Source organism: Phascolarctos cinereus, unplaced genomic scaffold (genome assembly GCF_003287225.1).
Source record: "Phascolarctos cinereus isolate Bilbo 61053 unplaced genomic scaffold, phaCin_HiC Scaffold_5;HRSCAF=322, whole genome shotgun sequence".
NCBI lineage: Eukaryota > Metazoa > Chordata > Mammalia > Diprotodontia > Phascolarctidae > Phascolarctos > Phascolarctos cinereus.
In genome coordinates, this window is record NW_027555958.1 from 215,598,058 (window position 1) to 215,621,607 (window position 23,550).

Sequence of the window (23,550 nt, forward strand, 5' to 3'; positions counted from 1 at the left end):
ATTTTATTTTAAACTTCTTAATTAAATTAAACTACAAAGTAGCCAGAGCCACCTAAGTTTTTCTTCAAAGGCATACTAACTTCTGGTAGAGTTCTAATGAAGCAGCAGAGAATTTCTCACATCACACTCACTAAAGAGCTACTCTTTGGTAGAACAGCAAATGAATGGGTAAATGGAACTTGTAATGATTTATCAGGATAGAAATACTTCCCATAATGAATAAAGCAAATCTGCATTTTTCAGAACTCCTGCCTGGATGGAACATTTCATCAAGGGAAAAAGAGTTTAAGAAAATATTTTGAAAGCCATAAAACATACACTTCTTTTTATCCTTCTGCATATGGATATGGCCCACAAGTTAAACTGTTTCTCTTCTCCTCATCGCAGGCAAAGCCAAGTAGATGACATCAAGGCCTGAGGTCAAAGAAGCCTTGGAAATATATACCTGTTTGATTACACTATTGATAAGAGAACTATTTTGATAATATCACATTGGAAGAAAAAAGTTTAAACTTCAACCCACCTCTTTTACCAGACTTCTGAGAGGAGAACTGGTGTTATATAGATATAGAGACACATACAACACATACACACATACATACATATATATATATATATATATATATATATATATATATATATATATATACACACATATATATATATATACATATATATATATATACATATATATAAATAATATATCAGAGTATTCCCAAAATGGAAGTTACATTCCTGCAAAGAGGAGTTTCCCTCATATTCTTTTATGAGCACCCTAATACCATTTTATAATCCATGCCAGGAGTCACAGATTTGTCCATGTCTGATTTATTAACAAATTTTCTTTAATCCATAATTCTTTTAGTCATTTACTCAAATTTAGTCTGGAAGTTGGGGGCAAGAGAGGGGATTTCATTCATATTTCAGAGAAGTTCTATAATACTGGATCAGTCTCCTGAGTTGCCACACTTTATAGAAATCTGAAGATAAAATTTTGCATTTGTCAGAGTAAAATTAAATCCGATGGCCTCTCTCCATTGCTTCTGCTTTTACTTCTAAGGTCATATGACAACCATCAGACAGTAAATACAGCTTAAAAATACCAGAGGTTTTGACAAGACTGTTCTTCTTAAGTGATGTGAAAATTATCAGCTGGATACACTTCATCTGCTTCCAAATGGAAAGTCAACATAAGTTACCAAAATGTATTTCTCTGTTTAGAAGAAAGTTATTTTTCATGGAAGTTTGAGTGAATTTAGATAAAACAAGCAAAGGTATTACTCATAGTTCATAGTACTGTTATTTGATTCCCATTCAGTAAATATGCTGAATTTAGTGTTTTTCAGTGCCAAAGAGTAATAAAGGACCCTTGAGGTAAACATTTAGATTATTGAATCGATATAGAGAAGCAGCATAGTCAAAGGGAGAAATACGCAGCCTCAGAGCCAGAAAAACTTCAGTTTGAGCGTAGGAGATTCTGGGCAAGTCCCTTAACTCCTCAGTGCCCCAGGAAGCTGCTGATCTGCTTTGGTTAGAAGGTAATTCCTTACTTGGCATTTCCCATACCAATGAAATTATACATCTGTTCCAAAAAATGGAAATTTGCAATAATAGCTAGCATTTATATAGCACTTAATGGCTTAAAAAACACATTATTAATATTATCTCATTATAATGTTGTGAAGTAGGTGCTACTATACTCCCCATTTTGCAGATGACGAAACTGAAACAGAGGTTAAGTGACTTTCCCGGAGACATACAGCTAGCAAATTTCTTAGGTCAAATTTGAACTCAGGCCTTCAAGATCCTAAGTCCAGAGCTGTATCTGAACTGGACCTGTGATTTCACTGGGGTGTGTTTGCATGTATGCCTGCATGTGTGTGTGTAAAAGTAAACACAAAATAAGCATTTGGTCAGTGTAGAGGAAATCACATTAAATTGAAGAGATAAACTGTTGTTCAAAAGTATTAAACTTATTGAAATTATGACATGTTATAAGCTACATTCTAAATTCTTGGCTTGGTGTTAAAAATAGGATTGTACATTAAGTGCCTCAGTAAGGATGATGTCCTAGATTTTTTTTTCCTCTAAATTTATTAAAACCTGCGGGTGTGCTGGATTGCGGGTGTAACAAAAGTGCACCGAATAAGGAGATTGAGCTCCCAGGATCACCTGCTTCCTCCCACTTTGTCTGTTCCCACATATGTACCACGCTTTGATCCCTAACAAAGTAAAATAGAATTATTCTCAAAACCTTTTGAATTATCAGTAGCTGGTTCTTCCATTCTTTAACTAGTCCTCTTATTTGAAAGGGAAAAAATGGACTTATTAAATTTCCTTCTATATCCTAATACAGCCTGGGTGTGGCACTGACCCCACCCACTCACACAGTGTAGCTTATAGGCATGGTATCCAAGAGGCGCCTACACCCTTTTCTCTCTCTCTAGACTAGCTCATTCAAACTCAACCTGCCTTCACCAGCAGGTCTGGCTTATTTTTTTTTTAGAGTGAAGGGGATGGCTATGACCATTATCACGGAGCTGCTACTCACTATTCTCTCTGTTAGGGTCCCAGGGGTAAACCTGCTTTGGGGGACTATTCATTCCTATTACTTACTACTATAGTTCCCAAGACCCCTCTGGGGTACTTCCTATAGAATCAGTCACCACGACACCATTAAACCTTAAGTATTTGCTAAATGATAAGGCAAAACCAGTAATAATCTTAATATTTAATTAATAGAAGACAAAAACAGAAATTATCATAACTTTACCCAATAGAAGGCAAAAACAAGAATAAGCAAAGTATCACAGTCCACTCATAAACCTAGGTCAGTCACACTCTACCAACAATGCATGATGTCCCTGAAGAAGAGTGAGCACACACTTACAGAAATCTAGCAGGCAAGCATATGAATGGAAAAAATAATGAGCCTGGAAAAACTTACAACTCTGGACTTTAGCCCCTAAAGTCTTCAGTCTCTCCAGGAACAATCTGCACCACATGAAGTTTTCTCTGTTAGTTGTTTTTCTTCTGGTCCCCAATACTCTCCTGCTAGACAAAATCACTTCTGTTTTCAAGCTGAGGCAATGGCAGGCTCTTTTAGCTTACAATCACCCTTAACAAGGCACTGAAGAGTATTATGCTCTTTTAGAAAATATATATATATATATATATATATATATATATACAGTTATATATATACACAGATATATGTATATGTATATATATATAGCTACATAAATGTATGTATATAATATTGCACTTATTCAATTACAAGCAATTCCCTTTAGCCAGAGAACTGCAAAACTCTTGAAGTTAGCTCTGTGATCAAAGCAGATAAGACCATCCAGCTCTTCACTCATAATTTTCTCCAATTAGCTTCCAATAAAGCAAAGCTTCTTTTCCACAGTTTTTAGCAAATACCATCAGATTTAGCCAAAGGGTTGATTAGCTTGGTAGACTTTCTTTTACTCCTTCTCTTCTCTGTCTAGAGGCAGCTGGGTGGCACAGTAGATAGAATGCCAGGCCTTGGGTAAGGGCCATCTGTGCTCAAATCTAGCCTCACATACTTACTAGCTATGTGACTCTGGGCAAGTCATTCAAGATCTATTTGCTAAAGTTCCTTGGGAAAATAATAGTGCCTACCACCCAAGGTTGTTGTGAGGATTAAATGAGATAATATTTGTAAAATGCTTAATATGGTCCTGGCATATAGTGAGTACTGTATAAATATTAGCTATTAAAAAAAATTTACAAGGGATATCCCATGAGGTGGGAAGTATATACTTGGAAATGAAGGCAACATAAAAACAAAAGAAATTTAAAATTAATAAAGAGGTACCCAGAACTGAATACTCTGAATGTATTCTAACCAAGGCATGGCATTGTTGTTGTTGTTCAGTTGCTTTTCAGTCATGTCTGACTCTTCATGATCCCATTTGGAGTTTTTGAGGGCAAAGCTCATTTTACAGATGAGGAAACTGAGGCAAACTGGGTCACAGCTAATAAGTATCTGAGGCCAGATTTGAACTCAGGAAGATAAGTCTTTCCGACTCTTGGCCCAGCGCTCTCTCCCTGTGCCACCTAGCTACCCCACAGGCATAGTACAGTGGCACTATTGAAGAGGATGGTAAGGGTCAAGAGTTGGGTCATCAGAAAGAATTCAAGATGCAGACTTCCTCCTCGTCTGATAGAGAGCTTTATTCACACAAAAGCAATGGGCTAGCCCTGGAAGAAGGACTAGCAATTTACAGAGGGACAGGGGCTTGTTTTTATACACAATTTTGGGGCATTTAGCCAAGGTTCTATGTAAGTAGTTAATCACAGGGGAAAATGTGTTAGGAAGGAGAAGCAGGTGTGCTGGGTACAATTCAAGGACGTGATCCCAAAACAAGGAATTTAGCTCCCAACATTTGGTCCAGTATGAGGGGGCTAATCACATACATAGTATGGGATAGGAAAGAAAGGTTTTTGTTATCTGAAAGAGCTTCCTGTTACTGGACATGTTGAGGTCTAGAGGTTTAAGGGTGCTGGAACCCCAAAATCACAACACATGAGTCCTGTCCAAAAGAATTCGACCCAAGCCTTCTTTCAGCCAAAGACAAGGTTTATTAAAGATGAACTACATAGGCCAGACTCCTAAGGAAACTGAACATTTGTGACACTCATAAGGATGATCAGGCGTAAGGAAGTCTCAGCCCCTAAATGGCAGGCAGGATGGATCTTATATACAGCCAAGTAGTTTGGGGTGACAGGAGGAGGGGCTGGGAGGAGGATCTTGAAACTGGGGTCACTGGGGGAAGGGTCCTGGGAGAATCCAAATGGGAGTGTCTGGGAGGTTGAATGGGATCTGGATAAGATCAAGGATGGGAAATATAACCCAGGGCTATTAGGCCAGTAATAGAAAATGGAAGGCTAGGCTTAATTAGGGTAACAAAAAACTGGGAGATAGGGCGTAGGTGATAAGCTAGGGCCAGTTGATAGGAATAAGAATAAGAATAACTTCAGGGTACTGCTAGACTTCCTTGACCAGATAAAAGTTCAGATAGGGTTCAAGGGTTTTCTGGGACCCATAGACAAATGGGACCCAAATTTTTTTTGGAAGGAGGAGCAAGGGTCTCAGCTTGGGCCCACACCCCACCAGGTAGATTTAGATGAGGCTGTCATAGTTGCTAGGAAAAGTTAGCCTCAAATGTTCCCATTATTGTTGAGCAAAAGTCAGCTTCATCACTGTCATCTCCCTCATTCTGGATGTGATAGTCAAACAGAAAAGTAAGCACTCTCCCCTTCCTCACTTGGCCCTTGGGTTTAGACCAGTATCTTGATCCAGAAAGCTAAGTATGCACTTATCCCAGTACAAAGCCTATTGTGATGATCATGGCTCTTCAAAGTAAGAGCAATAAGAAGAAAAAAGGGCTTAAGGCTGGGGCTAGGGCTAGTAAACAAAGTTGCAAACTATATAGATCTTATAAATTTACACAAAGAGACACAAAGCATCTTTGAATTGAATAGGATATAAAATTCAATTTAATTCAATAAACAATTATTAAGCACCCTTCATATGCAAGGCATTGTGCCTTGCCTTGCCTTGAACTTAAAGACCAAAATCAAACCAAAAACAACAAGAGCAAAGAGAAACAATTCCTGCCCTCAAGAACCTCATGTTTTACCTATAGGGATGTAACATATATACAGGCAAGTTAAAAATAAGGTAATTTGAGAAAGAGAAGTTCATTAACAGGTAAGAAATAGGGAAAGATTAAATCATGAGGCAGCCCCTGGTTAATTCTTAATAGTGGGAATGAAGGTAGAGTTATGAGGGCCTGCTAGAGTCAGCTGGACAACTCCTGAGAGCGGTTTATTAAATTTTCAATATTAGCATTTATATCTCAGAAATCTTCAAGCACTACAAATCAGGGGAGGGAAGGGAAAGGGGAAAGGAGGATAGGAAAAGGAAGAGGAGAGAAGGAACATTTGGAGGGAAGGAGGTACAGGCAAGAGGCAGATGGAGAGTAAAAAACATACAGGAATTCCCAGATTAAAAGCTAAACCCTAAGGGAGTTACAAGATGGGAATGAATGAGGGTTTTTTTTTCCTGTAATTGAAAGATATTTCCACAGGCTGCTGAATGTTAATTACAGTAATTTATGCTTATATTGTCTCTTTATTTCAAAGGTATCTTATGTTGTGGTAAACAAGAAAACTGTTTCTAAAATCTCTTCATAAGAGGTGTGCTATATAGACTCATCAGTCCTTCATAACATGAAGTCATCACTGACTCTCCCCTTTCTGACATATACAAGGTCACTTAGCCCTATTTCAAAAACAAGTTGGATAAAACCTGTGTGTGAAGACAAAATATTCATGGAATGGGTGAGAGGTTTAGGGGAAAAATTAATAAAAAAGCAAAAACTACTGTTTGGAAGGCTCCAGGCTACAGAAATACAGGCTGGTAATTAAAGTGCAGATAAACTCTTAACATTTTGTAAATAACCTCCTTTTTTATGAAGGCCATGAAGAAAAATACAGCCCATATCTTCCCACAGTAATTCCATCAGTAACATAACAATGTATTTTACCATTCCCCCAGAGGATGTTGTACTTTAGACAGAATACCTTGTGCTTTACAAGCCATAGTAATTCCTACCACGAGAACACAGAGAATATTTTCCCACCCAGACACGGCGTCATTATAAATGTCATTTGTGAAAGCACAGTTCAGCCTAAAGACCACAATCCGTCTCCCCTCCCACAATTCACCATCACATGGGGATCTGTCAAATAATCGATTCAGACAAAGTGCATCTGTCACACACACCATCAACAGATGCTTCTTTAATTGCCAATGCTTTTTAAAATGACCATCCAGTTTTAGGAATGGGATTCACATCCCAATGAAGGAATCAGAACAACTCCTCACCTTCCTGTCCCTCAGTCTCTTCCCCAGAGTTCTTTTAATGTATTCAGAGTCCTCATTTTATTCAAAGGAAGCTTAGGAGAAGGGAAGGAAAAATGGAAGGGTTTTGTTTTTCGTATGATTTGGTTTGTGAAAAATGATTTTTCTTAGTAATCATTATCTTGGAAACTCAGAGCTACCCCATCTCCCCTTCTTTCAAAATTCAGTCCTTCAGTAAGACATTAAGATGTAATCTAAATGGATCTATTTCTGCTCATTATGTTGCCTGGATAGATCTGGGAGAATGTTGATTCCTCCCTATTGTCAAGACAAGTAATATGGAAATTGATGTCTCTTTGACCAGGATTGAGTGACCTGAAAGACCCTCATTTTAATATAGTGCACCTCCCAGAGCTGATTGGCATCCCTTGGGAACACCTACTCTTCGAAGGTCACATAAGGCTGTACCCCAAAACCCCCAAATCAAGCCAGTTCTGAACTGGCCCCCTTGGGGAGGCCCAGTTTTGGACTGAACTCCCATGCAATGCATGTCAAGCCGGCTTGAGAGAAATTAAACTGTGGACACACACACACCAATTTGGTTTGTCTCTTTCTTAGAACTGACTCTTTCAAATTGGGGTTCATTTTCGGGAGGTTCACAGGTTTGTTTTTAGTAATTTACACACTTAGACACACAACTACAAAATATAAAGATTCTGTCTCTATATCTACCTGTCTGTCTATGTTTATGTCTATCTATCTATCTATCTATCTATCTATCTATCTATCTATCTATCTACCATCATTTACCTGGTAGGGGTGATTCATAATCATGAAAGTGATTTCCCCAGGATGGAATTTATGTATTGCACTCCAAATAGACAGACACATCAATTCTGCTATAGAATCACAGTGAAGTGGAGGGCCAGAGGATAAGTGAAAAAGAGATCTGAACAACTCTCAAAGGTCCAGGTATAAAAATCCCAAGAGGGAGAAAGTCAGGAGTAAAGAAAAATTCATGGGAAAAATTAAAACTATTTAGAGTTGTAAAGTATCTTAGAAGTCATCAGTTCTCTGTCTCCCTCATTTTACAGATGAGCAAACTAAAGCGTGGAGAGATTATGTGCCTCCTACAATATTACAAAACTGGAAAATGTCTGACACAGCATGTGAACTCAGGTAATCCAGACTCCAAGTCCAACATGTTATGCACTGTGCCATGCTGCCTCTCAAATATATAATATAGAGTCTGAACCCTGATTTCATTGGTATAGGGCACTCCAAAGTGGGCAAACTGCCTTTATCAATGCAAATCAGCACCTTTTCTGAAACTTACAGGCTTTGAAAGATGTCTAAAGTACTGAAAGATTAAGTTACTTTCCCCTGGTCACAACCAGAATCTATCAGAAGTGACACTGGAAATCTGATCTTCTTGGCTTTGAAGTTGGCTTGTTATTTTTTACTTAATACTGCCTTTCTGTTTTAAGTCTCTCTCATGTGGTAAAATCATAGGAGTCTGCCCATCTGGAGGGCAATCAATAAGCTCCACCTGGGGAAACCACTTTCATGACTATGAATCACCCCCACCAGGTAAGTGATATGGATAGATAGATAGATAGATAGATAGATAGATAGATAGATAGATAGATAGATAGATAGATTAGATGGATAGATAGATAGATAGATAGATACATACATACATACATACATACATACATACATACATACATAGATGGATGGATGGATGGATGGATGGATGGATGGATGGATAGACAGACAGACAGACATAAACAGAGACAGACAGATAGATAGATACAAATAGAGACAGAATCTACATTTGTAGTTGTATGTCTAAGTGCCTAGCACAGTGCCTTTCTCATACCAGGTACTTAGTAAACTTACATTGGCTTAATTTGAATTCACTTTGCTACATTCTTAATTTTTAGTTCTTTGAATATGGGAAATAATAAAATCTAAAAACTTCAAGTCATAATTGTCCCAATATATTTTTCTGTACTTTCAGTTCTTTCCAAAGAACCAGGAAATCATGCCAGCATAGGCCCTGATAGGAATATAGTTTCTGCAGCAGGGAGTGTTGCTCATTACTTTGTACATCTCCGCTTAAATGTTCACCGTTGCTCCCATTACAGAGCCTTTGTTGTCTCACTGTAAAACAGAAAGAATGCAGTGTAATTCCCAATTATAAAACTGGAAGGTTCTATCACATTTTGTCTGGAAAAGCAAGGACATTTTTAATTTAGTCATCAGCAAAACATAATGGAAAATGTCAGCACCTAGATTTTACATAAACAGGTGGTACTTGGTATCAAAGTAATTCAGTAGGCATCAGACGTAGGATCACAGTAATATAGCTCAAAGGGACTTTAGCAGTTTTCTTGTTCTTGTTCACTCTTTCAGACATGTCTAATTCTTTGTGATCCCATGGACCATAGCATGCCAGGCCCTTCTATTCTCCACTACCTCCAAAGTCTGTCCAAGTTCAAGTTCATTGCTTCCATGACACTGTCTATCCATTTCATCCTCTGCTATCCCTTTCTCATTTTGCCTTCAATCTTTCCCAAAATCAGAGTCTTTTCCAATGAGTCTTGTATTTTCATTATGTGGCCAGAGTATTTAAGCTTCAGCTTCAGTATTTGTTCTTCCAAATAGTCTGAATTTAGTTCTTTAAGTATTGATTGATTTGATCTCCTTGCCATCCAAGGGACTCTCAAAAGTCTTCTCCAGAACTACAATTCGAAAGTGTGGATTCTGCAGCACTCAGCTTTGTAGTCCTATATCCCTACTGCGCCTGTGTACAAACCAAGACTTAGAGAGGTCGATTTACCCAAGTAACCAATCTGGGAACCAATAATACTGCAAGTACAATACAGCTTTACCTATTCATAGGATATTTTGAGCTGGATGGGACCTTAGAGGCCAAAGAGTCTAACTTCTTCATTTTACAAATAAGGAAACTGAGGCTGATGTGCCCACAGTCACAAGGCTGGTAGGTATCTGAGACAAGATTTGAATTCAGATCTATATCATCATTTCTCTCCTTTCTCTTTTTTTTTTCCTCTGTAAAGAGTAAGAACAAATTACTTAAAAATAGCAGTATTGTGACACTAAAAAATCAAACATTTATTAACGTTAAAGAAATTCCTTTAGAGAAAATAGGTGCTTCTAACACCCAGGGCCACTCTGTCATTTCCCAACACACTTGGAGATGGAAAGTTTTGAATCCAGCCTGGTTCTGATCTAAGGACACTATAGGGAAACTGGAAACACTGTCAAAACAACATCCCCATCAACAGAGCAATGCTCTGTCCTCAGTATCTGGAAACTGTTGCTGGTTGCTCCCATGGTAGGTGTCTCCCTTCCCTTCACATATGTCCTCAGGCTCAGACGTTCAGTTGTTTTTCAACTGTGTCTGACTTTACATGACCCCATTTTGGATTTTCTTGGCAAAGATCCTGGAGTAGTTTGCCATTTCCATCTCCATCTCATTTTACAGTTGAGGAACTGAGGCAAACAGGGTTAAGTGACTTGCCCAGGGTCACATAGCTAGAAAGTGTCTGAGGCCAGGTTTAGACTTAGGAAGATGACTCCAGCCCAGACATTCTATCTACTGTGCCTTCTAGTGGTCCCTCCTCGGGATACAGTTGTACTTTTATACTTTGTTCCCCTTAGTTGTAATTTCCTCCTCTCCCCAAAAGTCATTACTGTTCTAGCTATTTATATCATTAGCTCCATTAATCAAAGTTGTTCTTGCTGTTTATTTTAACCAATCTCACCTACATGCAAATTCGTAGGCTCATCAGTTGAGATCTGGAAAGCACCATCATAAGCAAGTTCAATTGACTAATTTTACAAATAAGGAAAACTAAGTCCTGAAGAGGTTAAGTGACTTAAGTCCAAGACTGCGCAGATATCAAGGTCATCTGATTCCAAATCTAGCATTGTTTCTGTGCTCTGTTCCAGCAGCTATAGCCCCACTAAGGCCTCTCGGCCCTTCTTGTCTGCTTTATGAATGATATTAGCAAAGGGAACTACAGAAACTCTAACTTCTCCCCAGACTGTCTTTGGGCTTACTAACATGATTTTGCTGCATACTGAGCATGGTACAGATTACTGGGAATAGCTCCTGGGAGCAAACATTCATCATATTTTATACATTTGGGTAACGTCTTTCCTTCAAAAATAGCAAAGCTCTGTAGAAATCTGATATTTTTATGAGGTATTATATTCAAATAAACAGATGGGATGCATACAACATTTTTTTTAATACCCATGGCCTTGGTAGCCCTCACTCAGTCTGAAGACAAGCAGCATCTGCCTCTTAAGCAGTAATATACTGGTAAATATTTAACAATCAGCTCTCTGGAAAAATGTATACAGGATGTACTTTGAAGTTTAATATGAATTATTAACATTTTCTCCATCACTTCCTTAAGTCTATGCAATCAACAAAACAATAAATCAAGTCCTAATTCATTGCATTTGCCTATTTCTGGGATGTAAATGTTTACTGAAAATTTAACAATCATCAGGCCAGTAGGAGCTGGTTCCAGCACACCCCTGGATTGGGAGTACTTATAAAAGGGTTGGACTCAGCAGGCAGAAGAGTTCTCTTCTGCTACTATTTGCTCTTCTCTTTTAAGTTTTCCTCAAATCGTTGTTTGGGTACCATTTCCTCCATGAAGACTTTCCTCAGCCCCTCAGTTTTTAGTACTCTATCTCTTGAGATGACAAGATTACTTGAGGTGGTTTGATGGTGCAAAACATAGAGCACTAGACCTGGACCCAGGAAGACTTGAGTTTAAACCCTACCTGAAATATTTACTAGCTATGTTACCATCAATCAGTCAATAAAGTACCTACTAGGTGTTAGGGACTGTGCTAAGCTCTGGGGATACAAAAAGGGGTGAAAGATGGTTCCTATCCTCAAAGAAGCTCACAACTTAATGGGGAAGATGACAAGCAAACAACTATATACAAACAAGCTACATACAGAATAGATAGGAAATAAAAGAGGGAAGGCACTGGATATTAAGAAGAGTTGGGAAAGTTACTTTTAGAAGATAAGATTAATTTTAGAGTTATTTGCTACAAAAAACTTTTTCCCCTGTTTTCTACTTTCCATTCTAATTTTGGTTGCATTGATTTTGTTTCTGCAAACAACTTTAATTTTATATAATCAAAATTATCTATTTTACATTTCATAACGTTCTCTAAATCTTGTTTGGTCCTAAACTCATCCTTTGTCCATAGATCTGAAAGGTAAACTATTCCATACTCTCCTAATTTGATTATGGTATTACCCTTTATGTGTAAATCATGTACCCATTTTTTACCTTATCTTGGTATGCAGTGAGATACTGTTGTTGAAACTTGAAGGAAGCCAAAGAAGCCAGGAGGCAGAGATGAGGAGGGAGAAGATTCTGATTGCAGGAGGACAACCAGAGAAAGTGTCCAAAGTTAAGAGTGTGAGTGTCTTATACATGAAACAGCTAGGAGGTCAGTGTCACTGGATCATAGAGGACATGTGGAAAAGTAAGGTGTAAGAAGACTGAAAAGGTAGGTAGAGGTTAGGTTATGAAGTACTTTGAACACCAAACAGAAGTATTTTTTATTCAATTCTGGAGGCTAGAGGGAGCTTATTGATTGGGGATGGAGGTGGAGAGGAGGTTGAAGTGGTTGGACCTGTACTTTAGGAAAATCATTCTGGTGGAAAATGGATTGGAGTGGTTAAAAACTTGAGGCAGGCAGACCCATCAGAAGTCTATTTTAGTAGTCCAAGTGTGAGGTGATGAGGACCTACTTCAGGATGATAGCAATATCAAAGGAGAGAAAGGGGCATCTTGGAAAGATATTTAATCACTACCTCTCAAAGGATGTTGTCAGGAACAAATGAGATAATATGAATAAAGCACTTTGCAAACCTTAAAACCCTATATAAATATTAGCTGTTATATAAATGAGCTATTATTTAATGATATATTACAACTATTTATTATGATATATTACATACAATCCACTATTACATAAATGAGCTATTTTATAAATTAGCTATATACTTTGTATATACTTCATATTTACATAGTTGTGCACGTGTTCTAATGCACAAATACACATTATACTTCTGTGCAGAAGAATGTCACTTCCTGGAGGGCAGAGCCCATTCTCTCTTCATATCCATGAAGCTTAATACATGGAAATAGGGAAGGAACCCTATTCCCTTGCATTTTTATAGTGCCCATTATGTACCAGTCATTGTGCTAAGCACGGGATCCTCACAACAACCCCGGGAGCTAAGTACTGTTATTATCCCCATTTTACAATTGTGGGAACTGAGGCAAACAGAGGTTAAATGACCTGCCCAGGATCACATAGCTAGTTAGTGTCTGAGGTCAAATTTGAATTCAGGTCTTCCTAATTCTTGGCCCAGTGTTCTACCCACTGTGCCATGTAGCTGCCTCTACATTTGTTGAATTGCATTGAATGGCTTCTGTGGATTTCTAGCAAGATAATTTTATTTCACTGCAATTATCCTTGGGGATTGGCAAGAGATGAGAAACTTCTCAAGTCCCCAGGACCAAATTTAAGCAGACTCAAGTCAGACTCTGCCTGAAATTAAATGCAGAGATCATGGCACCACCGCATTATACATTCCATTCAGCTCAACCCTCCTCAGGCAAACAAGTCTTTGCATTATGCACTGCAATAAGTTTCTAAGTTAACACCAAGCAAAGCCACCCCCAATGTGAACAGGAAGCCACACAACACTGATCATGCTGGCAGGTCACAGGGAAAGACCATTTGATTTTCCTTAATTTTCTTTTCATTGGTCTGGAATGATGGGGAAGGTCAGGTCCAGTAAACAAACAAAGAAAACTTCCCTTCAAAATCCCATAGCTGCAAATATGTTACAAGTTGACAGGTAAAAAGAAAAAACAATCATATAGCTATTAATTGAATATGTGCTATGTTCAGAGTGTGCTGGGAATGGGAGAGGGGAAACAAAGCAGGAGGCATATGGAGTATATGTAACAAGATTCGATGTGATAGGGATAAATGTAAAGGAATCCCTTGGGGTTCACAAAATCAATTGCATGAGTATAGGATGGAGGGAAACAACATTGTAGCAACATAGTGGTTCATATAAAAAAGAGATTTTATGAAACTGAGAGTTTGATGAGTTAATAGTGGGGACAGATAGCTAATGAGGTGCCCCAAGGCTCTGTTCTTGGCCTTGTATTTAATTTTTTTTCATTGACTTGATTAAAGACATAAATGGCAAACTTACTAAATTTAAAGATGATGTGAAGTTAGGAGGAATAGCTAACCTGCTGGACAAACAAACAGTCTGGAATTGAAGTTCCTAGACATTTTGTTCCTAGTGCCTTAGAAGAGTTCCCTGTACGTATCTGGGCTTAACACACATTTGTTAAATTGTGACAAATTGTTGTTGTTCAGCCAATTCAACGGTATCTGATTCTCCATGACCCCATTTGGGGTTTTCTTGATCAAGATACTGGAGTAGTTTGCCATTTCCTTCTCTAGCTCATTTTACAGATGAGGAAACTGAGGCCAACAGGGTTAAGTGACTTGTCCAGGATCACACAGCTAGAAAGTATTTCTAATGTACTCGGTTACATATTTAAGCAAAGATATTGACAAACTGGAGTATAGGATAGCAATGGATTTAGAGCTAAAAGGAATTTGGGGTCCACACCTTTGAAGGGAGCATTTGAATGGATCAGATCTCAGATTTGTTGGAACTATTCATGAGTGAAAAGATTTGGAACATGTATTATTGTGTGTGATGATTCAGTATCACAAGTTCCTTTACAAAAGAAATATCCTTAAATACTGATGAGCCAGAAATTCAGCAAATAACCAAAAATTAGTCAAGTATTTGCAAGGCACTCACCCACACACCCTATGTGGGTAATAATTTACACTGAGGTGAGTAGTAATGAATCCTGATGTCATTTATTTTGTTACTTGTTAATATTGTTATATATCTTTATAGATCACATGAAATTATATTATTATTACTTGTTGTACAAGACATACTTGAGTAACTACTAGGAGGTGAAGGGGTGAGCACTAAACTAATAAAACTCTGCAAAGTGACTTCTCTACTTATTTGCAAAGCTGAACTAATCTTAATCATTTTAGAGAACTTTGCCAAGACTGAACACTATGGATACTTCCCATTAGTGTGAAATATATATGATGAGAATCTTCATGATAAAACCTCCTTAGAAGGAATGTAATTTTCATTTTAAATACGATAGACGTTACATTAATTCTCCTACCATGTTTTGTTGGGTTATTTTTTTTTAAAGCCAAGATACCGGAGTAGTTTACTGTTTCCTTCACTAGCTCATTTTACAGATGAGGAAACTGAGGCAAAAAGGGTTAAGTGACTCATCCAGGGTACAGCAGTAGTAGTAATAGTAGTAGCAGTATTTCATAGTGGATAGAGATATGTCATTGACACCAGGCAGATCTGACATTAGCAGATAAGACACTGGACTAGAAACCGTGTGACCCCAGGCAAAACACTTAACCTCTCAGTACCTTACTTTCATGATCTATAAAATGAGGGCCTTGGACTACATCAGTAGTGTCAAACTCAAATAGAAATGAGGACCACTAATCTATACATAAGGATCCCTTGAGTTAGTTTCAAAATACAATGTCATTTTGTTTTATTGTATTTTTATTTATTTGTTAACTATTTGCCAAGGATATTTTAATCTGATTCAGGCCACACTAGGGAATGTTGTGACCATGGGCAGGTAAGTCAGTTGTGTGCTTGTCACCTCTGGGCTATATGACCAGTAAAGTCCTTTCAATGATCAATTCCTGTCTCTGACAGATACTGGCTGTGTGACTCTGGGTAAGTCATAACTTCTCAGTGACCCAAGAAACTCCCTAAGACTAAGCTGTACAACAGTAGTAGCCTTGCAGCTAGATGGCTTGCTGTATAGCTGGCCCAGGAGTCAGAAAGACCTGACTTCAAATCTGGCTTCACACACTTACAAGCTATGTGGCCCTAAGGCAAACTCCATTTGCCTTAATCCACTGGAAAAGAAAATGGCAAACCAGTATCTTTGCCAAGAAAACACCATGAACAGAGATCACAAAGCAGCCTTGTACTAGTAGAGGGAGCTTATGATTAGGAGTTCCCTACAGCAATGAAATCACATGTTTAGACTTAAAAAACTTTTTTTTTCCTTTTCTTTATAAGAACTCCAAACCTTGACGGTTCATACAATGTGTTGCTACATTTTCAATAGATGCATTTTTTTTTTATTTTTAGCCATCCAAATGATGGCTGGGAATTGGGGAAAGGGGAAGGAAAGGAGGGAGGTATACAGTGGGAAATGTAGGTAATGTAAAAACAAAAGATACCAGTAAAAAGTTATTTTTTTAAAAGTTCTCTTACTTAGATGAACTTCAACTTTGCTTCAAATATTTCATCTTAATCACTCCAATACTAATTTGAATTCTGAAGCTATTATTTTTTTTGGTTGAAATCTAGGAAGTTACGTAGTAATTTTAATTGATAGTGTTGAAAAATGAGGTATTTCTAATAAATTCCAATTTTTCCATTTAACTGAAGCTTTCTAATTTGAGTAATTTTTTTATTTTAACCATTTTTATGGAAATACTCCCACCCTCTTAATCTTTGTTCCTTTTCCCACTCACTCCATTCACAAGGCCTGGAAAAGGGATCCACATATTCCTTTCTCTTCATGATCATTTCTAGTCGCTTAATGTGCCACCTTCATTCAATGTCCTGTCCTCTAAGACTGTTGACTCTCCATTTGCCTTCACCATTCTCTCCTAATCCTCCTTCCTTATCTCTATCATCTAGCAGCCTCCTGGTCACCCTCAAACTTTCCTCTGTTGCTTTGGCTCCTTTCTCCAACTTTATCTTCAGACCCTTCAATAGCCTTGCCCATGGCCCTTCAGACACTCTAACATTCTTAAAGTTTCCCAAATCCTTCAATGCCTATGACCTCTTTCTTCACCCCATTTCAGCTAACAAAAGGCTCATCATGCTCATCATTTTTGAAATGACTCCACTTCTAAAAATTCTGCACTCTGAAATTTCCCTTTCCCCCCAGTAACTAGTCTGGCTAATTCTCCTTATCCTATTATTTTGTTCTCGAGGTGAACGTCACTTCCTAGATTCTTTCCAAGTCTCTCTATTTGTATAGTACAAATTCCCTTAAGGAAGGGACTAAACTAGATGGCTGTTCAGGCCCTTTCTGACTCTCCCATTCTGTGAGTCTATAGACTTGCTAATACCCAGACATGGGTGGCTCACTGCTCAGCAAGTTCATCAGCCTCCCTCCAAAACTTGTCCTTCCTACCGAATTCTTTATTGGGTTGATGGCACCACCTTCTTATTCCCCTAGGCTCTTAACCTTGGAGCCATCTTTGATTCTTCCCTTTCCTTCACCTTACATATATAGTGTCTAAGTCCTTTTGATTCTACTTCTACAGAACTGCTTCCCAATAGGGCCCCCTTGTCTCCACTGAAACTTTTTCATCTCTTCAAGTATAATTCAGCTGCCACTTTCTGTATGAAGCCTTTCCTTACTATTCTCTCCAACCAAAAAAAAAAAAATGAAAATGAAAGCTGTCTCTGTGGCCTCAAATATCTCCATATACTTCACCTAGATCTTTCCTTTTTACTTAACTACATTTCTCACAAAGCTGCAATCTGGAGTCCTCCATCATTCCCCAGGAAACCGTTCATCCTGTAAGATCACTTCAGCCCTGGAATTCAGACCTCTGAAGTACCCCTCAACCTCTTTAGCCCTTCCCTATGACTGGATGGCTCTTCCCAGAACCTTTATTTAAGGAAGGTACCCAGACCAGCTCTCACCAAGCTATGATGCTGATTCCTCCATTAAGCCTCCTAACCACACTTTTCCCTTTCAGCTTCCTTTTATAGGTTGTTTTCCTCAATTAGAATGCAAACTCTTTAAAGACTGAAACTTTTTTTAATGTTCGTTTTTTTGTTTGTTTTGGTTTGGTTTTTGGCTTGGATTTGTATTCCCAGTGCTTAGCACAGTGTCAGGTACATAATAACTACTTAATAAATATTTGTTGACTCACCGACCCTCAACACACTAGCCTTTGTATCATAGTTAATGATATACTTGTCTTTCTCTCTTATAAGACTGTAAACTCTTTAGAAGAACTATGTCCTATGTGCCTTGGTATGCCTGGTATCTAGCACAACATCTTGCACATAGTAGGTACTTTCAAAATGCTTGATAAATAGAATGTATGATAACATGCCATTTCCTTCCAAATTATTTTTTTCAGATGTCCTTTGTACAGCTGCACTCATTTGTAAAACTTTCTGTTAAAAAGTCTTTGTTCTCAGAGACACATTTTTACTGTTGTTATGCCACATAGAACAAGCACAGCTGATCCACTCATTTCAACTATTGTAGTAATTAATGGAGGGAGCCGAATAATCAGTGCAGCTGTGGTGACCAGAACTCATTGGAAGATGACCAAAATTAACATCTATACACCGAAGACCATCATATTCATCACATACGGGCATTACTACCATCACTCCTCTAACTTGGTTTCATTTTCTTCAGCTATTAGAGATTTAAAGGTAATAATTGAAAGACTCCTATATAATTTCTTAAGTATTTAATGTCATAGGTCATAGTATTTAGAGCTAGATAAGATCTAAGATATTATAAAATCATAGGCTTATTAATAATAGTAAGTTAGCATTGATATAGCATTGTCAGGTTTGAAAGGTGTTGAATATATGTTATCTCATTTGACTCTCACATCAACCCTGTAAGGTAGGTGCTATTATTATCCCCTTTTTCCAGGTTAGCAGCCTGAGGCTGGAAAAGGCTAAATAACTTGGCTAGGATCACACAGATAGTCACTGTCTGCAGGAGGATTTGAACTCAGATCTCCCTGACTCCAATTCCAGCACTATTACCCACTGGATCACTTAGCTGCCTGTGGCTAGAGCAGGAAATCCAATCTCCTCATTCCATATGTGGAGAAACTGAGTCTCAGAGAAGTTAAATGACTTACCCAAAATCACACAACTAATGAGTAGCAAAGCCAGGTTTGAACTCAAGTCATCTGATTCCATATTGAGAATTCTTCCCACCACGTGGGAAAAAGAGCATGGAGATATTAAGAGCTCTTGGATCTAATATGAGCCAATAAAGGTGACCTTGGCAAATCACTTAATGTTGGTGGGCCCCAGTTTCCTCATCTTCAGAATGATTAGACTAAATTATTTCTAAATTGCTTCCTTGTCTAACATTAAAAAAAAAGTTCTATTGACTGAATTACCAATTAAAAAACTATGCCACTCCCTCTCTTATGAAAAAAAAAGTATCATATAGTATGATCTCGCCTAACTACATGTGATTCACAATCCAGCAAACATGCCTATTCGGAATACAGCCAACAATCAGGAAATGAACCTAAAAGTCAAATCAGTCAAGCCAAAATAGATGTTACAAGATCCATACACTAATTTAACTCCCAGAAAAGTCTCCCTTCTTGCTCCGTTCAAAGGCAATTTATGTTTGTTTAGCACATAATTCTGATTGGTTACCAAATTTGATTTTATTATCTGTTTTCTAAGTCTACCAAATATTTTAAAAAGCCAATCAGAAGCCAATCAATACGGATTTTTAAGTACCTACTATGTGCTAGGCACTATGTAGGATATCACAGATACAAAAATAAAATCGACATAGTCCTTGGTCTCAAGGAATTTCCCTTCTGTCAGAGACACCAGGCACATATATAAGTATATACAGGATAAATACAAGGTATTTTAGGGGAGGGAGGAGGGCAACAAAGATGGAGAATACAGAAAGACAGTGTTTGAGAAAGAGGGAGATAGGTAACTATAGTCATGTACACTACTAACAGAGGAAACAGATACTTGACATTAAGGGAAGAAACAAAAAAAGGATATAAAGAAAACTCAAGAAGACAAAAAGAAGCCAATAATTCATGATGATTATAGTGAAAGTAGGCCTATGTTCCTCAATAGATCTTAAAGGCATCACTCTGGCACACTATAATGCCTGTGTGACCTTGGGCAAGTCATTACCTTATTTGTCATTAGTTTTCCCATCTGTAAAATGAGAGAGTCTGTACTACATGACCGCTAACGGTCCCTTACAGCTCTCCATCTATGGACCTATAATGCTTATGGTTAATTAGAAAAAGCCTTAATGGTAGTTGATATTTGACTTCAAATTCCTTGGGGGCAGGAATTGCACCATGTTTCATCTGTGTATCCTCAGCACCTTAAAGCATGCTGAATTTGGAGTCAGAGTAACTGGATTCAAATCCTCTTTCTGTGTGAATTTGGGCAAATCACTTAATCTTTCTCAACATTTTCCTCATCTATAAAATGAAAGAATAAGATTAGATTGACCTCTAAGGTATCTTCCAGATCTAAATCTATAATTCTATTATTTTAAATATTTCTTGAGGTTGAATATAAATATACTTCAAGATACATGGTATATAATATATTTTAGAAAGATTTCTCTCCAAAATGGTTCAAAATTTTTCTTAATTACATTCATGCCTAAAGGGGAAAACTTTCAATAAAAAAGAAAATTTGACTGTTCAGAAAAAAAAAAAGCTCATCATCTAAAGATTCCATATAACCAAGGTCTGATTTCCGTGAACATATTTTTACATTCCACTATATGGATGCCTATCATTATTAGTTTACCCTTCCTCAGACTTGTTTTCCCAATGTTCATATTATAATTCCCACCTTGGATTCTCTACGAGCTTATAGATAAAAACAAGTCAAAAGAAATACATCTATAATCTGCAACACACTTCAACTTAAAATCCCAGTATGTTTTAGATGGGAATCAATGCAAGTGACTGTCATAAGTCCTTGACATTTCATTTCTGAGCCTTCAGGACAAAAAAAAAATAGATAGTATTCCATCTCATCAAGAAAGAAATAATCTTTGTGGGAGCACGCTCTAGATCTTGCCTAGAACTTTCTTAACTTGAAAAATTAATATTGTATCCATATATTTTCCATGAATTGCTTCCAACTTTCCCGAGATACCTGACTATGAAATTAGATTTTAAGTTTAATGCCATCATGGAATGCATGTAAAATAAACTTCCAAAGACCTGGATTAAAATTCACTATGCAAACACAAAAGATGCACTTTTTTAGCGGGCTTTGATTATAAGACTATCAAGACACGCATTTTACAGAATTAGTTTTGCTCACATTTTGTTGTGGAAACTTCAACAATAATTCTGTCATAATCCTTTTCCATAAAACTCACTGAAATCACACTGACTTCAAGGTCACTAATTAGTCAAACAAAATAAAATAAAAAACCAAACATAGAAATAGAGGCAATCTAATAAACTTTTTCTAGGCTATAACAACAGCTTTCATGTCATTCCTTTTGGCAAATTTACAAGCATTTTCCAGTTAAACTTCTACAAGTCTTACCGTCAATTTCTCCTTTAAGTTCTTGTTTATAGAATCTGTTTTTTCTTGATTGCCCAGATCCATGGAGAGAGAGAGAGAGAGAGAGAGAGAGAGAGAGAGAGAGAGAGAGAGAGAGAGAGAGAGAGAGAGAGAGAAAGAGAGAGAGAGAGAGTGAGAGAGAGATTCAGAACCCAGGCAGAAATGATTTAATGTGCCTACATGGTAGATGGTGCAGGACATTTCAAGTTGTCAGACAGGACACTATCAGAAAGCTCTGGCGATAATTTCTGGTTAGCTAGTGTTTCCATTTATAGATGTACAAACCTCACAAACAGTACACTGAAGAGAAGTCATGCAGCTGGCCTTAGATAATAAATGTTGTTTGGTATCAAAGCCAACTCTCCAGTAGAGGAACTTTTGTAGCAGGTTAAGTAGCCTGACCCAAGGAAAGAGGTTTGCTTATATTGTTAACCATGACTACCAAAGAACTCATAAGTAGTAGATAGTTGAGATAATAGAATTGACTATAGAGCACAAATGAATCAATTAGGAGGGCAGAGGTAATTGATGTATACTAACTAGTAAACTGGCAGGTAGATAGCACAATGGATGGAGTGCTGGGCCTGGATCAGGGAGACCTGAGTTCAAATCCAGCTTCTTAATAGACACTTGCTGTGTGACCTGGGCAAGTCACTTAGTCCTATTTGCCTCAGTTTCTTCCTCTGTAAAATGAGCTGGAGAAAGAAATGGCAAACATTTTTGCCAAGAAAACCCTAAATGGGATCAAGAAGAGTCAGATACAACTGAAAAACTACTGAAAACTATTAAACAAGCCAGAACCATCCCAATACCAAGTTGAGTTGGGAGTATGGCTGATAGTTATATAGCATTTTAGGGCTTTGCAAAGCACTTTACAGAGGTTGTTTTACTGGGACTTCCCAACAACCCTTGAGGAAGGTTCTATTTGTTATCCCCATTTTACAGATTAGGGTATGGCCTAGAAGGCTAAGTGATTTGCTCATAGTCACACAGCTAATGTTTGTCAGCAATAAAACTTGATTTCCAAGTCAAGAATTCTTTTGCCTCTCAATGCTGAGACTTCAGTAAATAAAAATTAACATTTCAAGGATAAAGAGTAGGAGGAAAAAAGTTAGAAACATTAACTGTATTAAGGAGCTGGCTCTATTTTTTTTTCCTATTAAGATTTTCCAAACACTATTTAGAAATCTGTTTTGTTTTCTTTTTCAGTTTCCTTCATTACTGTGAATGGAGTTGGCAGCTGACCAAATGGATATAGATGGTACTTCATTACCCGTGTACCTCCTGCCGAGGAAAAGCTTGGGATCCAAGAAATGAAACTTGTCACTTGAAAGGATCTAACATTTTCAAAGTTCTTAGTTAAGTTTTGTGACATGCTTTTAAAAAAAAAGGAATCAAATAGTAATTAACCCTGCCTGGCCTTTCAGCAAACCAAAGATTTGGGGATGAAACTGACTCAAGGGCAATAAAAAATTTTAAGGAGTAAATAAAACCTGGTCTTAACTGTGTCCACTACCCACAGCTGGTTTAGAGGTTTCACTTAAAGCCAATTTCCTTAGTTTAGCTTTCAGACCATTTTTATGTTATGGAAATGATTGTTTTATTTCTTAAATTCACAATAAAATGAATAAAATTTTTAAAAAATAAAAATTTTTGAGGGTGCTTTGAACTCTCGTTCAGTCTTAGTTGCCAGGCAGCTCTGATTTAGTACTCATTCCACATCATGATGAAAGGACCGAGGACTTTACAAGTGAAATAGTTAGGAAGAAATAAACCAGGACTCTATTTCATGGTGATAAGTACAGGGAGCTGATATTAGATCCTGAGGCAGAAGGAGATACTCTCTTTAGCCTGGCTCCAAATTCCTTGGTGGGAGCCACACCCATTGCTGCACTAAATAGTATGGTTAGTATTACAGATTTCTCATCTCCCAGCATGGGTGTGGCTGTCATATGTAGCATAAAAGCAGGTATTTGACATGCAGGGAATTGGGGAATTCTCCAGAATGAAGTGCTAAGAAAATTTACAGCTCTGTATCATATTGTGGCTGGGATAGGAAGCTCGATTCTTTCTTCACACTTATATCTAAGGAAGC

General features: G+C 37.6%; 1 protein-coding gene across 11 annotated transcripts in view; it reads right to left on the bottom strand.

Moving 5' to 3' along the window:
- Positions 1–21,639, bottom strand: part of MLIP (muscular LMNA interacting protein) — a 416,101-nt gene extending 394,462 nt beyond the window's left edge. For 7 of the 11 annotated variants that reach the window (XR_013487007.1, XR_013487006.1, XM_078155315.1 and 4 more), the window contains exon 1: positions 21,438–21,638. Coding sequence is in view for 9 of the 11 variants with exons in the window: in XM_078155315.1 (XP_078011441.1) it covers positions 21,438–21,500 (63 nt within the window). In the remaining 2 variants the exon portion in view is untranslated. Of the gene's footprint in view, positions 1–21,437 lie in introns of all 11 variants that reach the window. The other 4 variants (XM_078155316.1, XM_078155317.1, XM_078155312.1 and 1 more) reach the window with 2 other exon arrangements.
- Positions 21,640–23,550: the final 1,911 nt, after the last annotated feature.